The sequence below is a fragment of the Haemaphysalis longicornis genome, unplaced genomic scaffold (assembly GCF_048455015.1).
Source record: "Haemaphysalis longicornis isolate Haplotype H1 unplaced genomic scaffold, Haemaphysalis longicornis Haplotype H1 scaffold_3, whole genome shotgun sequence".
In the NCBI taxonomy this organism is placed as follows: domain Eukaryota; kingdom Metazoa; phylum Arthropoda; class Arachnida; order Ixodida; family Ixodidae; genus Haemaphysalis; species Haemaphysalis longicornis.
In genome coordinates, this window is record NW_027526335.1 from 224,051,747 (window position 1) to 224,069,077 (window position 17,331).

The 17,331-nt window shown below is 49.5% G+C and overlaps 1 protein-coding gene across 1 annotated transcript in view; it reads right to left on the reverse strand.

Annotated features, from left to right (window-relative positions):
* Positions 1 to 17,331, reverse strand: part of LOC144176012 (signal peptide peptidase-like 2B) — a 105,964-nt gene that overhangs the window by 28,624 nt on the left and 60,009 nt on the right. The window contains exon 9 of the mRNA XM_077705110.1: positions 11,733 to 11,829. Coding sequence (XP_077561236.1) covers positions 11,733 to 11,829 — 97 coding nt within the window. The remainder of the gene's footprint in view (positions 1 to 11,732; positions 11,830 to 17,331) is intronic.

Consider the following 17,331-nt stretch of genomic DNA (forward strand, 5'->3'; position numbering starts at 1 on the left):
CTCCGTACCAAGCTATCCCACGACCGCCATCCCTCAACATGGCGTCGCGGGCTCGTTTCGTTTTTCTCCCGGTAGATGGCGGCACTTTTGCATAAGGTCTATTGAAACGTTAGAAATGCTGCACGGAAAATTTAAAGGATTATGCTGGCGGGTAAACGATATAACACTACATTTGGACGGATTGAGTGTCATCAGCCACACATCGCACCATCCTTGAATATGAAGAAGGTCTTGCTGTAGGGCAAGCTGATCGGATGTGTTGGTGACGGGCAGGTATACGACGCAGTCATCTGCGTACAGACGAATATGACTTGAAATATGCAATGGAAGATCGTTGAAGTATATGAGAACCAGGAGGGGGCGGGAACAGACCCTTGTGGGACGCCGGACGTTACAGGATGCGAAGTTGAAGACTGGTTGTTTACTGTTACAAATTGTGAGCGCTTGCTTAGAAATTCTCTTATCCAGTTAAGAATGTTTATGTCTAAGTTGAGCTGAGAACGTTTTAGTAACAGACGTTGGTGGGGAACCTTGTCAAAGGTCCTAGCAAAGTTGAGAAATATGACATCTGTTTGCAGGTTAGCATCAAGGTTATAAATGGTGGTCTTGAAGAAAGATGGCCAGTTGGGTTTCGTAAAAAAAACCCTCGACGGAAATCATGCTGGGAAGGGTGAAAGAAGCTGTTGGAATCCGAGAAATTCATGATTTCGGAATAAATGACGTGTTCCATGTGCTTGCAGGGAATGCTGGTGAGAGAGATGGGACGATAATTGAGTGGTGAGTTCCTATTACCTGATTTAAAGATTAGAAAGGCCTTCCCAACCTTCCAGTCGTATGGTATATCGCCTGTAGAAAATGATTGTGAGAAAATTAAACACAACTACATTGCAGAAATATGCATAGTTTTTTTAGCAGTTTCATGTCAATGTCATCTATACCAGAAGATGATGTTGCTTTGCTGTTTCGGATTAGTGACACAATGCCGTCTATAAAAAAAATTAAGAGGGGGCATACAAGAGGCAGTGATTTCAGCTAAGGGAAAACAAGGTACATCGCTCTCCCCAGTAAAGACCGAAGAAAAAGCGGAGTTAAAAAGACCCGAAGAATCAGCATCAGAAACAACTTCTCCAGTATCACTTGTGAGTGCGATCATGCCGTCAGGGTTTATAACCTGCCAGAAACGCCTCGGATTATGGTTTAGTATGCAGGCCAGATCACTAGTGAAGAACGTGTATTTCGCGCCTTTGATTGCGACAAGATAGTCGCTCCCCGTGGCATAGTATGCGCTCAGCAGTTATGAAATGTCCCTCAGATATCTCCAGTTCTCAAACTTCTTCAACTAGCTAGTGTTAAACGGCATAAATGGGAATCACTGAGCTCACATGCCGAATTGTTTCGGTGTCTGTCTTGCGTCGCGCGATAGTGTAGCCCTGAGCTAGCACATCAGGATGGCTAGGTTGCGCTGTCTCACCCTCCGAAAGACGCTCCTCTCCGTTTTCTTTCTACCGACGCACGGCCGGGCTACAGCGGCGGCGTCCGCCGCTGTAGCCCGGCCGTGGCTGACACTGCTGCTGCGTTCGGGAGGCCGCCCCCGAGAATTCCAGTTAACGGCTGGCGGAATCTCTGGTTTCACTCTTTATAGAGCCACGTGTGTAACTTAAAGTAACGTCTCATGGGCAGTTGTTATGGGTGCCGTTGAAAGCTTTGCTTTCCAATAACCTTCACAGCGTGGAATGGAGCCAATTTTTTATAATCGATGTTAGGAGACTGCCAGAATTTCGTATGAAAGAGTTTACTACAGAGGATACAAAGGGTCTTTCATAGCTACTTTTAGCCTAGCATTTGAAACTCCCTTTTTTCAGTACAAGTGAGCGTTCGAAATCTCATCGTTCATCCCGCTACAAAAGTTCTTCGTTAGAATTGTCGCGCTACACGACAGAACCTTCTTCAAAACTAGGTCGATGGTGTGTCCGTCCTCGCTTGTGTCAAAGTCTGACGAGTCGCCCGTGGTTCGACGGTGAGCTCTGTAACCACTTCGCGCTGGTTTGGCAGCTTCAATAACACTGCCTCATGTGGAAATAGCTCCACGAAGGCGATCTCGTTTACAACAGGAATTGCTAGATGCACAAGGTCCCGTCGATCAATCGCTTTGTTGAGGTAGTAATGCTTCTCAGCAACGGACACTAAAATCGCCTTGTTCAGTGTTGTTGAGGCTTGGGTGTTCTAATCCCACCGCGGCCACCAGTTGTTGCGACTTGCGTGGTCAGATCCCACACCGTTTAGAAGTTGTTCCAATTCCGGGGTTCGGGAATCCATCTTGGTAGCGTGACTGGTGACCAGAGACGTTAGTCAAGAGACCGATGCTTGCTGATGAAGGAGGAAAACTTTATACAAGTATTTACATGATGATTACAAGTTTGTATGCTGTGCTCAAACAGCAACAGCAACTGTAACTCTAACAGTAACAGCTCCAGCAACCTTAGAGTTTCATACAATAACAACTACAGAGGAATATGGTGCTGCGTCGTCCGCCGGAATGGGCCTGATGGGTCGTCCTAGGATTCAGATTGGCGCTCGATGGCTTTCGGAAGTTACTATGGATTAAGTTGTGCAGACAGTTTCGTTTTCATTTTGGACTTTCATGAACGCATTTGCCAAAACGGGCTGCATTCCAATTCGCGGACAGCTTCGTAGACAGCCTACGAAGCAGTCTAACTAGACGTCTAAAGGAATAAAATTGGAACGGCGCCGCGGTCGCAAGCGCAACGCCAACGCAGACGACAGCGTCGTAGCAGACATGTTGAGTTGCGCAAACCGCAGGTTTCGTAACTAATATTACCGTTGTTATTACAAACGTTAAGTAATTTAAAAATTAAACAAAGTAATCAGCACTCCTAGTAACTTATACCAAATATTTAAATACAGGAACAAGTGCTCTTATTTCAACATTAATACGCAAAAAGGTGGCACTGGCGTCACTTATTAGTTTAGACAGGAAGGTAGCCTGCATCGTTGCTGACTTCGATGCTGTCTCCTCCAAGCAGTCTTCGTTGACTGCTTCGTTCGAATTGGAACGGGGCTTAACATGGCGTACTGTCCGCGAAGACGGCAACGAAGCTGTCTAAACGGTAAATTGGAACGCACCCACGGTGTGGTGAAAGACGCGTTCAAAAATACGTTTCTCCTTGAACTGAATGGCGCACGCGGACTGACGCCGCCCTGAGTAGAAGTGTTTTATAACGCAGAGTTGCGAATCGGATGGGTTATCAATTCATTGCCGCACAGCCGGCACGAACACACAAATGACGGCGCTCTGTGCGGCGAAGTTGTGTGCGAATTAGGAGTTGCGGCGCTGCTCATTCGGCAGCGCAATGTATTGTCGATGCTGTAGACGTTTGCGAATCACTTGGAACAGCCACACCTTTCGTGCGAACGCCGGCTTCTACGGCGCAGACCAGACCGGCGGCTGAGAGGAACGCAGCTTGATGAATGTCTTTAGTTAATGCAAGAATAACTTCTACAATGGTAATCAGTTTCTTTTTTTATAAGCACAAAACGTTTCTTAGTATTACAAACTACAAGCGCCACAACTTTTACAAATAGTGTTTAAAGAAGTTCGCGTCCTGCTAGTTGGCGGCAAATGGCAAACCTGCTCCACAAACATGGCAAACCTGCTCCACAAACCGTGGATCCACGACTCCGCGTCTGCTTTTAAATGCAGAGCATTTCAGTAACTCACGATGTCACCCGCGTTGGCGTCCGTAGGCCGCGTCCGCATCGCTCCCCCTACACTATATAAATACTTGCCGGCGCCAGGTTTCGATCCTACGACTCTGCGGGCGGAACGCAAGGTGCACGGTACTCTACCAACTGAGCCACAAAGCCGACACAGAACGGAAGGTCACGAACGCGCCTTATATCCTTCACTCATTCAACCGTCGGCCAGAGGTGCGCCCTCTCCCCCGCGTCCTCCTCGCCTTCTATCCGCTCGCAACGCCCTCTCTCGCCGCGTTCGGTTCGGGCGCACAACAGGTGGGGACGTGCGCAACACCCTCTCTCGCCGCGTTAGGTTCGCGCGCAAGAACAGGAGGGGCGCTCGCATCGCGCTCTCTCGCCGCGGTCGGTTCGCGCTTAAACCACATATTCGCGCGCGCTGCGGTCGCTAACATCTGTGGCGTGATCGTGACGTCAGCATCACGCGTTCGCGTGGTGGCGATTTCGGCGCTATAACACTCTCTCGCGAGGGGCATTGGATTGGATTCGATTGGATTGGCTTGGATTTGGATTGGATTGGATTAAAGTGGATCGTGTTGGATTGTGTTGCGTCATAGCCGCTCCACGTTGCGTCATAGCCGCGGCAGGGGGTTCACGGCACGTTTCACCATCGACTTCATCGACAATGTCTACGCTGGAAGACAACAATTACAACAACAACAACCAATACGTAATCCATACGACTTGCAGGCGCGCCCCCCCGCAGAAATGCTCTGCATTTGATCGTGCCCCTCGCGAGGGGGATGTTTTTTATATAAACGCGCCGTTTTATTTCGCAGAAAACCTGTTTTTTGCCCGTAATTTTCCTGTCCGCCATGTGATTTGTAAACGGAGAACCGGGCAATACGAGTTTTTTGTCAAACAACACAATTTGCGCAGCCATAGGCCCGTTTCGATCCTACGCAGTCCGGTTCCAGACCATTGAAGCGTAAGCGCCATCTCGGGGTTCGCTTTGACACTCGCGCCAGTTTCCCCTCTAGTTATTATTGTATGAAACTCTATGCCAGCAACCACTCGGCGGCTCGCAACACCGCCTTTTTGTTCAAGCCAAAGTCTCTACAGTTCGCCGAGGGTTCAATCCCAAATGTGTGGTACAATCACAGACCCACAATCTCACGCGCACCGGCACCGCCATCGCGCGAAGCCGTTCGGGTTGCTTGCCCCTGTGACCACGAGGGAGAGGATGTGTTGGCGCCGCTGGTACTGGAAGGCCTTTTTTCCCAGTACGAGGTGCGCCTGGGTGCTCAATTCATGATGCTCGCCGGCCAGCTCTTCTGAAGTCGTTTCTGCTGTTTCATCAGAATCGCCTGTGCGGGGATGGCTCAGGAAGTCGCGTGCCCAGACTCGCCTGCTCGTTTCCGCTAAAGTCACTCAGAGTTGAAGGGGTGCGGCTGCCGCAGGGTTGACGAACTGCTGTATTCAATGTGGCTTGACACGTGGCACGAGCCGATACTGACGAACGCGCTAATTAGCGCCGAAGTCCGTGCTTGGGTGCGCCGGGTCCGCAACCCTGTGATAACAGTGTCAATACATCTTCCATTTCTCACACTTGAGCTTGTTTGTTCGTCGACACACGAAGTCTCGTGAATAACACTTTCGGGTAAGAAGTGCATCTCCCAAACCTATGAATAAAACGAGTCCTCGAATGACTCTAAACTTTTTTCGAGTACGCGTGGCATAAACTTTCAATATCGCGTTCTATTTGAAGACGAACGATTGCGTACTTTTAATTGCTACTATGACTGGCTTCCATACGAGCAAAATAATATCAACGTACTCATACGAAAGACCTACAAGGCGGCCGTCGGCTAGCACGGCGCTCTTCCTTCAGCTAGGCGTTCACAACACGCTCGAGGAAATTGCCGAAGCCCGGCAGCACAGTTAAAACGGCTCTCTACAACCCAGACGGGGCGTCAAATCTTGGTTAGCCTAGGGTACAACAATCAATACAAGGACTACAACCTAACCGCCATACCACCGCATATACCCCGTCAAATCAGGGTAGACCAGCTACCCAAAACCATGCACCAGATCTTCAAAAAGTAACGGCGCTCGACGAGAGCGAAGGCCCTAGTCAACCGCCACGCAAGCGACCAGCAAGCAAGATACGTATACGCCGAGGAATACCAGCACGAAGCCTTTGCGGTAACCGTCGTCCGAGCAACCACGGGAGAAAGTACCACTGCAGGAGCACGCGATGCACCAAAGCAGCAAACCCAAAGTAGGTGGTCATCGCCATGGCATCACCGACCCAGACTGCACGACAGTAATCAGCGTCTCCAGAACAGCTGTTCGAACTTCGCCATATCTGCACGAAAGCGGCGCGGATACTACGTCACCTGCCACGAGCGAGCTCAAGGCGAGTATGTGTCCGAGGCCAACACGAACCATGACGGGACGGCACACGCGGCCGTACAAACCCACCGCACCTGCGCCCCCACCCCCCAGCCGTTCGGTGGAGTGGTTCTGCATCAAGTACCGCATGACCGATTACGGTGAAATAACCAAGGCTTATCGATTGGTCCCGCCAGACCTTCTCGCCCGCATACCGGGGTCTAAGGCCACCAGAAGCCGTCACGCTACGCCAACTACACACAGGATGGGTACCCACCCCTGGACTACTACACCAGATGTACCCCGAGACCTTCCCAACCGTCGAATGCGAAGTCTGTCGCAAGGGAAGGGCCGACTTGGCGCACATCCTATGCGAATGTAACAAGCACCCCAACGCATCTACATCAGGAGCCATACAACCACGGCTCGAAGAAGCCGTACGGACTTGAGCTACAACTATGGGCCGTCCGGCAGGCCCTGGGGGCGCTCGAAAGGCAGGGGGCTCGCGAGCCGGCAACGGCGAGTTTCAGGCCCTAGCTGAGTGGCCACACCACCCCCGAGACGAGGAGAGGCCCACGTCGCGGCGCGTAATAACGTCTGCCGTTCTGAATACACGTTTATTCAATCAATCAATCAATCAATCAATAAATCAATCAATCAATCAAGCAATCTCGGAAGCACGAAGAAAGTTCCGCTGGATGACCCACCGAGTAATTACTCCGAAAAACTCAAGCCCTCTCGTGGAATAGCGCGCACCCATTTCCTGCGTCTTGGCGAAATGTGAAAATATGCACCTTGCATGGAAAATGGAAATATCCACGACACTGACTTGCTCGGCATGGTCAATTCAAGAAGAGCGTGTTGATTTAAGTTCGCACCATCGCCCCTGCCCCACTGATATTCAATATTTCAAAAAGAAAACCAGGCAAAATAAGAAAATTGCCACGCAACCAGAGCCATAGGTTGGCAAAACAGAAAGAACTCACTCAAACTCAATCACAATTTTTTTCATTCACGCTGTACTCAATCAAACTCAGAATCAAAAAGCTCGTCTGGTCTCAAAATCACTCATCACACACTCATTTGTAATCGTACTCACTTGTACCCTAACTCATTTGCCCTCACGAGTATTCGTACTCAATCTGTACTCATGAGTACTGAATCAGTACTCGTGAGTACTTAATCTTCTGTACTCATGAGTACTCACTCTATACTCATGAGTACTCAATCTGTACTCATGAGTACTCAATTTGCATTGCTCACGAATACTCAACTCAATACTCAACCCCCAGGCGCAATTAAGTGTCCGTGTAGATTTGCGCCCGTTCGTATCCAGATCACTGTCCACTTATTCGCAGTTGCTTGACGCTGGCGCTTGTTTTTTTGTTGTCCCAGATACTAGAAACTTCGTTACAGGACGTTTGTCTCGATCAGGTTAGGTGAATATCAAATCGGCTTGTTTTTTTATGTGTGTGCCGTGGTATTCGCTTCGTCGGACCTGAAATTGACAGCGTTTACGGAGTTACGTTAGTCGCGTCGCTTCCGTCGGCGGTCTTGTTCCTGTAGCTGGTTGCGTGCTTGATGCATGTGGGAGCGTAGACGTCCATTTTGTCCGCTGGGGAGCTGCAGTGTGCGGTGGTGGCTTAGGTCGGCGCGTTGAGGGCGTTGCTTCGATTCAGGTGTGCGTCGCGTATGGTGCGGGAGCCGTTTAACTTTTCGTTTAGCATGCGGTGACGTGGCGTTGTCGTAGGGTGGCTTGGCGAATCGGTCAGAATCGTTGCGGCTCCGTCCTCGCTTTCTCCGTGGTTGCTTCAGAAGTGAAACCGTTGTGGTGGGGAAGCGGCCGTAGTTCGTCTCGTCCGTTCGGCCCACATTTCTCGGCGACCCGCCGCGGTGGCTCAGTGGCTAAGGCGTGGCGCTGCTGAGCACGAGGTCGCGGGTTCGATTCCCGACCGCGGCGGTCGCTTTTCTGATGGAGGCGAAAAGCAAAAATGCCCGTGTGTACGAGATTTCGGCGCACGTTAAAGATCCCCAGGTGGTCAAAATTAATCCGGAGCCCTCCACTACGGCGCGCCTCATCGCCTGCGTTGCGTCGGCGCGTTAAACCTTACAATCAATCAACATTTCTCGGCGTCGTAAGCGTCACTTCATCGGTAGGGCATTCGGTGCCTTCGTCTGGATCGGGCTCATTCGTTGCCGTTCTTCCCGTGTCCGTTTCGTCGCTCAAGCTCTCGTGTTTTGCCCGTTGTTTAGAAAATGCTAAAATCGCTATCTCTCCCGTACAAGCAGGCTCGAAAGCGTTCCGTTAGTACCAAGTCCGTTTGCTCGCGGTTGCGTCCCATTGTACAAAATGGGGTTTGTCGTGTGAGTCTCGATAGGAGCAGCGGGTGCCGGTGATCTTGTACGTTCCGGCTTGGACATGCCGCAAGCGCTGGCCGTGTCGTTGCTGTTTGACGGACATGCCTGCACGAGTGTAATGTCGTTCGTTCGCTGTACTCGAGTTGGAGCAGCGGGTGCCGGAGAGCTCGTTCGTTCAGGTACTGGGCTGAACAGCGTGCGCTGAGTTATTTGTTGCTTATGGCAAGGTTGATTTCTGCGGTTGTGACATTCGCTGGCCTAGTCCGGATAGCAGCACCGGGAGCAGAGGATGTCGCAAATAGTGGTTTTCTGCGTATGTGCTTACTTGGTCGCGTTCCGTGCGCTTTGCATTTCGTTCGCCGTGGTCAGCTCCACCTGTCCAAGTTGGATGTCGTTCGTCTACTCTGGTGCGTCTCGTGCGCTATGCGTATCGTTTTTTCTGAAAAACTCCTCTAGCATTGGTGTGCTATCATTCGCCACGTATGGTGCGTTCCGTGCTCCGTGCGTGTCGCTATTCGTGGCCTATCCACCAATCCAAATGCGATGCCGTTGGTTGCGCTGCCCGGGGCCGGGAGAGAACGTGCGGAAAATGAACGTGCTGGCTCCGTTGCGTTCCGCGCTCTCAGCGTTTCGTTCGTGTACGTCTGTACCGGAAGAGTGGGTGCCAGGCACATGGTGCTTCTTGGCTCGTGCGCGCTGCGTACGTTGCGCGCCTCGTTGCTCGTTGCTGGAATGACGTGCACGCGGGCGATGTAGTTCGTCGATTGGCCCGGTGTTAGAGCAGCGTCTGTTCGTGATCTCGCCAGAAATGCACTGAGCTTCGCTTGCGTTTTTCTAATCGTGGTGATTACCTGGGAGAGGTCCGGTAAATCAGGCAATCAGTTTTGCATGCGTCGTCTTGTTCGTGTGTGTGCCGTCATGCATGCAGCCTGTGTCCGGATCTCGTGCAGACCAGGCAGCGTGGGAAACGTCTGGGCGACTCTGGGCAGTTGTCTCAGAAAACTTTCTTGTTCTTCACACAACATCCTCCTCAAAAACAGCGCCGCTTGCATGTTCCTCTGCCATTTGTCGTCATAAGCAGCCTGAAGTATCGTTGGAACATTCGCTCGTTTGGAGAGCTGGCGACGTTGCTCGTTGTCCGCTAGAAGACGCGAAACGATCTCGTCCTTACGGCTAGAGGAAGGCAGCCCTCGTAATCATTGTGCGCTCACAAACTGCTGTTTCTTCGTTGAACACAGGACCTAGCGTTCCGTTTTAGTCAGTAGTGGGTCCACCACCATTAACGTGGAGTGCATCGGTACCCCACGCCTGCGTGTGGCACTCTCGTAGTCGTGGTGCGGTTGGTCCGCGTCGTTTGTCTTGTTCGTCCGTTCGGCCTCCCGTGACCTCAAATCCTGATCTTGTCAACTGCACCATGTTAGCTAGGACGTGGCTCGAATGAAACGCTAAAGAGGAAAAATTTAAAATGTTTAACTAATTAGAAATACTGAGGTTACATATAAATTAGGACAAAGGAGCACGGGAAGAAAGCGTCTTACACTGTGTACTGTCGTAGGGCGACGCACTGCGCGAAGGCGCGTACACGGGAGAAAGAAAAAACTCCCACCTCCCCTCGCGGGAACCCCTGTGTAGATGCGACGCATAGGCGGAGCGGCGAAGGGACCGCGTTTTATAGCGCGCATAACGTTGAGGGGACTGCCTAAGCCGGTCCCAGTCGATGACGACGTTGGCGTACTTGTAAAGCGGCGTGGACTCTAGGTGTTTGAGCCAAGCGTGGATGTTGCTTCGCCGGAGAACGGCACACCGGTTATATGCGAAGCGCGCCCGAAGGAGAGGAAACCGCGGAAGAGAGAGTACTGCACATGCGCCGGCCCCAGCGCGTCTGCCGCGGCTATGACGCAACGTGCCGCGGCTATGACGTAACGTGCCGCGGCTATGACGCAACACAATCCAACACAACCCACTTTAACCCAATCCAATCCAAATCCAATCCAATCCAAGCCAAGCCAAGCCAAGCCCATCGAATCCAATCTAATGCTCCTCGCGAGAGAGTGTTCGCTATCGGAGAGGAGGGGGGTGAGCGGCGGAGAGCGCAGCTGGCGCGGCGAGGAGAATGGTGGAGGGGCGGACAACGCCGACGACGACGACGACGCCGGAGGTACAAGGCGAGTGAATCAGATGCTCTGCATCTAAACACGGAACGTAACCACTCGCGTTGCGTCTGGCGTCTCCTTGTGTACTCAGGAATAAAGCACCAAAGTCTAGGATGCGTCGTGTTCTCGTGGGGCTCGGGCTACTAGACGTTGCCGTGGCCATCAATTGCGGTTTTTTGCTTGTCTTCTGGCGGCAGCTTTTCTCGTCCGTTTTCGTTTCGGGGCAACGTCGTGACAGTGGCGACTGAGCTGGGATGAGCAAGTCCCAACAGTGTGTCTGTGTGTGTTTGGGGGGGGGGGGGAGGAGGGACGGGGCGTGGAGGGGGTATCGGTTGCAGCCAAGGGCCGCAGTGCACCCAGTTGCTGCCGGTGCTTGGCAGCCGTTACAGCACTGTCCAACTGCTGTGCCGTGCTTTGTGAACTGGAACGTCACGGCACCGCTGGCTCACTCGCGGCTCCAGGCACGAGCCAATCGGGCAAGCGTCGGAGACCGTGAACACGCCTCAGGGGCACAGAAGTGGTGGGAGCCGGCGGCTTCACCTCCAGGGGATTTAAGAAGCGCGCTCTTTCGCCAGGCGCGTCGCGAGGCACGGGACAGCCGACGAGTCGTTGGTTCAGTGGCGGATGGTGCTCAGGTACAGCATTGGTTGTGCGCCGTGTTTCTTCTTCGTCCACCGGCACCTCACCACAATGTTACATACGATTATGTATAGGACTAAGCAGGACCAATGCTATGCTGATAACTCAGGGCTATGTTTACCCTTTTGACTGTTATATCTTGTGTTTGGCTAGGTGTCACACGGTTTGTATATGAAGATTATTACATTAGTTTTGAGTTAAGTTCTCATTATAACTCACGTAACTCTTGCAAGTCCAGTTCAGAAATCTGGAGTGACTCCCTGACATGTTGATCCGTCGAGGTGTACGCACGGAGATAAGCGGCTGCAAACAATGTTTACGCGCTAGGTGAGCATTCGCACTTGGGAGTTTGTGAAAACGTTTAGAGGGTGCCTGAGAAGTCAGGGCATGTCCACTGAGCGAATATTGCGTACAAGCCGCACCGAGATCGGCTGCAACGTGCTATTTAAGATAAACAAGCAGAGCGCGACCCACTTTGACGTTCCGATGTTGATCCTGTTGACCAGTGGCTCGAGGCACGAAACCAGTGCAGCTGCAGACGCCATGGCGAACAGAAGGACGATGGCGTGAACTGTGGCAAACGCAAAGCGAAAATTTAATGCAGTGCTGGTCTCTCGGCAGGAAGTACATTACGTGAAGTGTTAAAAGCATGCGGCAAATTAAACACTAGCATTAAAATATGACATACGCCTTAATGTTCCACAAAGGACTCTTTTTTTATAGAGCGGAAAACGCCTCGGTGGGAAAGACCACACATTCAGCGAGGCGATTTAATTCGGACTGCGTAAGCGAGTAGACAAAAGCAGCAGCTATTGTTGGTGAAGTAAAGCGAAACCTGTGGAAGAAAATGCAGCACGCAGAAAGGGAACTAAAGGGCAGCCATCGCACAAGGCGAGTCCAGTGGCTCTGGTTGTGCTTTGTTTTTTGAGTGCAGGGTCTTTTTCCACTGGTTTTGTTTATTTTATCCACTATGAACCAAAATTCCCAGCTCTCAGCGTTAGTCAACTACACGTAGACTGCGTAAGCATACACCCACTAGCAAATCTTTGGTGGGTGCCCCACTAGGGCACTCCACAAGCGGCTGCCGTGGCGCCAAGGTGCGAGAAAGGCTAGACAAAGGCAACCGACGGGAATACGCAGTGGGAATCCCCGCCAATAATCTTGTTCGCTTCCGTAGTGCCGCTGTTCCGCCGGGGCTCCGGCATACTTGGCCGTACGGCCACTGGTCGGCAACTTTTGGCTAGTTTATTTTTCGAACATGGCCCTAGAGGCGCGGCCGGGTGTTTATTTCTTTTTCCCTCAATGTTTCTCTGTCCACCTCTCCGCGGGCCGGGGGCACCTTCGGCCTACAGCTCGCCATCGCTCCACTGTCCCAAGAACTGCGCATGCGCAACGACTCGTCTTGAGGTTTTCTTTCGGCTCTGCGCTGGGTCGTGACTTCGGCACTTGCTGTTCATTGTAATCCAGGTGGTCTTAGCAGGCGGCAGCTGCTGACTTTACTGAAGCAAGGACATGCGTTCACAGAATTTAGTTGCGGTAATGAATAATTCTGCACCTGCCGCTCTTTGCAAGATGAGACAACAAAGAAAGCTCAACCACTTGTCCTGACAGGTGAAGGGGAGCCCCAGTAGAACAGAAACACCTTGAAGATTTTTGCTTCCCGTCAAGTAAGCAAGTAAGAAACAGGTAATAAGCAACAGGTAATAAGCATGACAGGCAAGCAACAATTTTCAGAAATCTTCTCGCTCATGCAGTGCATATGAATGCAGTGCATTTCATACAGTGCAAATCCGTATTTCGTACAGTATTCCGTGCATTTCGTACAGTTCATACAGTGCAAATCCTCCCGCTCGTCCATATGCAACTCCACGACGGTTGACAGCTCCATACGTGGCTGCACGACGGTGGTGTCATACAACAGCCGCCCGCTCCCTATAGACGCATAGAGTTTCATACTGATATACACCAGGTTGACATCTGGCGCCACTGTCCAGGCGGGCCGCGCTTCAGCGGGCGTTCCGTCATGTACCGGGCAGGCACGCTCCACTTGTCCTTGGCATGGCTCATGAACAAGCTGGAAAGTTTCTTGTGGCCGCAAAAAGGTAACACTATACTCGGTTACAACTCAAGAACGGCACCACCTTATGTAGTGTATCACTCCGCCAAAGCGCCGGACCCGCGACGTCAGTGCGCGCGCGTTTTGAAAGGGGTTTTCTATGAATGCGTGATATCGTCTGACTTGTCTCGCGCAGTTTGTTTGTCGTCACTGGAGTTGTTTATAAGCATATTAGGTCCAAAAAATCACAGAAACGGCTCACGCCATGTTTAACATATTCCCAGTAACGCCCTACTTGCGCCGCGCGGAGAAACATCCGGCTACGGTGATAAGGCACAGCGGCAACTTCCGGTGCCGTTCTTAAGTTGTCACCGAGTATACTACTGTAGACGATCGATCAAATTTGTTCTGTTAGAAAATTGAAGCACCAAAAAGACTTATTTCTCAGAGAATATTTACAATCTTCATGCAAAATGAACCACGAAAAAAAAATTTTGTGAAATTGAGTTGAGAGACAAAAAAAAAAACCCTTGTGGCTAGGCAATACAAGTTGGCGAGAAACGTCGCTAGCTGCAATGGCGGCGCCAATGCCTGCCCGCGATTCATTTCATTTCATTTCATTTCATTCAAAATACCCCTAAAGGCCCTCACTAGGATGGTATTACATAGGGGGCGAAAACACTGGAAAGAACAATGCAAGTAAATTTAATAAACAGGTTATAGGCAAAGAAAGCAGGTAAAAGTTGGTGCATGGCAAAAAATGCATTTACAGCAAAAATAGCAAAAACTTAAAAAAAAACACATACACACACCTTCAAAAATATTTAGTGAAGTTAAAATGCTATGGTAGTGCTTATTAGTTCTTGAAACTTGATTGGATTGGTGACAGTTGCTATATGAGATGGGAGGGCATTCCAATCAATAATTGTGCGAGGTATGAATGATTGCGAATAGCTACACGTGTGGCACTTTACACGCGGCACCTTTAGGCATGGTCATGTTGGGGGAAAATGGCTGGTGACAAAGAAAAGAAATCGGCATGAAGTGAAGGGTGATGGTACAGTTTATGAAACAATGATAACCGTGATAGTTTACGCCGATGTGACGTGTATGACGTGAATAATCCGAAAAGATGAAACGAGCGGCACGACTTTGAAGTGATTCAATTCGGGCAATTAGATATGCTTTGTCAGGGTCCAAAATGGCAGATGCGTATTCAATTTTAGGCCTTGCAACAGTTGTGTAAGGAAGTTTCCGAAGGTTTGCGAAGTTCTGATGGGTTATGTTGCAGTCTGTGTTTTAAATAGCCCAATGGACGTTTGGCGGATGCAAGAATGTTGATGTGGTGATTCCATGTCAGGTCAGAATGTAGGTTAAGGCCAAGACACTTGACTTGTAAGTGTTATTAAGCTCAACAGTTGTGTTCTTTAAGGAATAAGAAGTTTGATTGCGAGATGCGCGGTTTGTAAAACATTACTCAAGTAGAGCACCAAGTAGATATAGAGTCGAGGTCAGTTTGGAGGGCTAGTTGGTCAGGGGCGCAAGTTATTTTACAATAAATACCACAGTCATCGGCAAAAAGCCTGATTCTCGAAGTAACACAATTAGGTAAGTCATTAATAAAAATTAGAAACAGTAAAGAACCCAGGACGCTGCCTTGCGGGACACCAGAGTGGACTTGACCGAATGAAGAATTAAAGTTGTTAGCCGATGTGAATTGAATTCTTGATGACAGGAAGTCTTTAACCCATGCGGGTAAAAGAGGATGAATATTGAGTTGTGCAAGTTTGATTAGCAATCTGTGGTGAGGTACACGGTCGAAAGCCTTAGAAAAATTTAGAAATATTGAGCCTATTTGGAGCCCAGCGTCGACGGATGAGTGAAGGTTGTAATGAATCCAGTAAGCTGAGTGTGACACGAATACGCTTTTCTGAATCCGTGTTCGTTTTTAGATGGTATGCTCTTCCAATTAGTTAATCACATATGTATGCATGATTTGTTCGAGAAGGTTACATATGGAGCTTGTTATTGATATAGGTCTGTAGTTAAGCGGTGATAAAGAATTGCCGGATTTGAAAATTGGGGTTACTTTTGCTATTCTCCATTCTTCAGGGATTATACCAGACGAATGAGACTGCGGGAAAAGGTGGGACAAGATGCGATAAATACCATCAGAAGCATTCTTGAGTAATTTGCTATTGAAACCGATGTGGCTGGATGCAGCAGATATTTTTAGTTTGTTTAGTCAAGATAAAATACCGGCTTCGCTAATGATAGTCTCTACCATTGTGCTATCAGTGACTTGGCTAAGATTAGAACTAGTGGTGTTTTCGCGTGTAAATACGGAACAAAAACTATCATTCAGGACCTGCGCACAGCCAGCCTCTGGAACCATGCCACCGTTGACCGTTCAAAGAGTAATAATCGGATGAGACCGGGGGTTGGTGATGCAGCAGAACCTTTGTGGATTGTTATTTAACATACAGGGTAAATCATGGGTGAAAAAATGACGACGGGTTGTTTTAAGAAGCGCTTGATATTGCTGGCCCTACAATTTATACTGGAACCATGACGTATATTCTTTCTTCTTATCTACTTTCCGGTAAAGACGTTTCTTATTGTTGTTAAGGCCACCAAGTTGATTGTTGAGCCAAGGAGCGGTGTACGTTTAGTGCATGATATTGTTGTGACAGGTATGTATTAGTCGATGAGTTGAGAAGATTTATTTCTGAAAAGAGCCCAGTTTACATCGAGAGAACGTGACAAATACTCGCGTAGAAATTCTTCTAAAAAGTGGATAACTCTTGGTTAATACAATCGAAGTTTGCTCCGTTGTAACGCCTTATCTGTTGTTTTGTTATTTTTTATGAGGTGAATGCGTTAGATATCCCGTGATGATGCAATGATCAGAGAGCCCATTGAGTTTGATAATGTCAGAACAAAGATAGGAATTATTTGTCAGGATTAGATTGAGAATGTTGGCTCAGGTGGTGGATTGTCTGTTGGGCTCGGTGATCAGCTGAACCGGCGACAAATCAAAGCAACACTTAAGGAACGTATGAACTTCACAATCGTTGGCGTTAAAGATAACGTTGACCAATTGATGACCGGGAAATTGAAGTCACCAAACACTATGAGCTCTGAATTTGGAAAACGCGTACAGATTTCCTTCAACACTTGATAAATTCGTGAGCGAACAATATATTCGCGTCTGGGGGGTGATAAACAGCACCAAGAATGACACTAGATATTCCACACTTCAATGACACCGATACACACTCAAGAGATGACGTAATTTGAATCGATACAGCAATAAGTTCCTTTTTGACCGCAAGAAGCACTCCAGCGCCTCTACGACTGCTACGCCAGGTTTCCCTCTAGTATGCATTAATATGAAACTATGTATAGAAGAGCTGCCAGATGCCGTCGAGAAAACAAGCATAGTGACCCCAAAAGAAGCTCCCAAAAAGCGGCGGCGCTCTTGCCAGAAGCCCAAAATAAGCGGAAGTTTAAGAAATATTCCCCTTCTTAAAAATTGCTTTGTAGTATGAAAAATTACAACGAATACAAATGGAAGGTGAACAAACAACATTCATTTTATTTATTTTTGCATAATAAATATTCACGCGTTAATGATTGAACGGTATTTGTTCTCGCACTACGAAGAGTCATCATAACTAGCATCCAACAGATCGGGAAAATTCATGGCATCCAGTTCCGCGGAACCGCACATGTTCTTTGCGTTGAAGAGTTACATCAGCTTCACTGATTGGTGATTGATTGATTGTGGGGTTTAATTAACACGCCGACGCAACGCAGACGATGAGGCGCGCCGTAGTGGAGGGCTCCGGATTAATTTTGACCACCTGGGGATCTTTGACGTGCGCCGAAATCTCGTACACACGGGCGTTTTTGCTTTTCGCCTCCATCAGAAAAGCGGCCGCCGCGGCCGGGAATCGAACCCGCGACCTCGTGCTCAGCAGCGCAACGCCTTAGCCACTGAGCCACCGCGGCGGG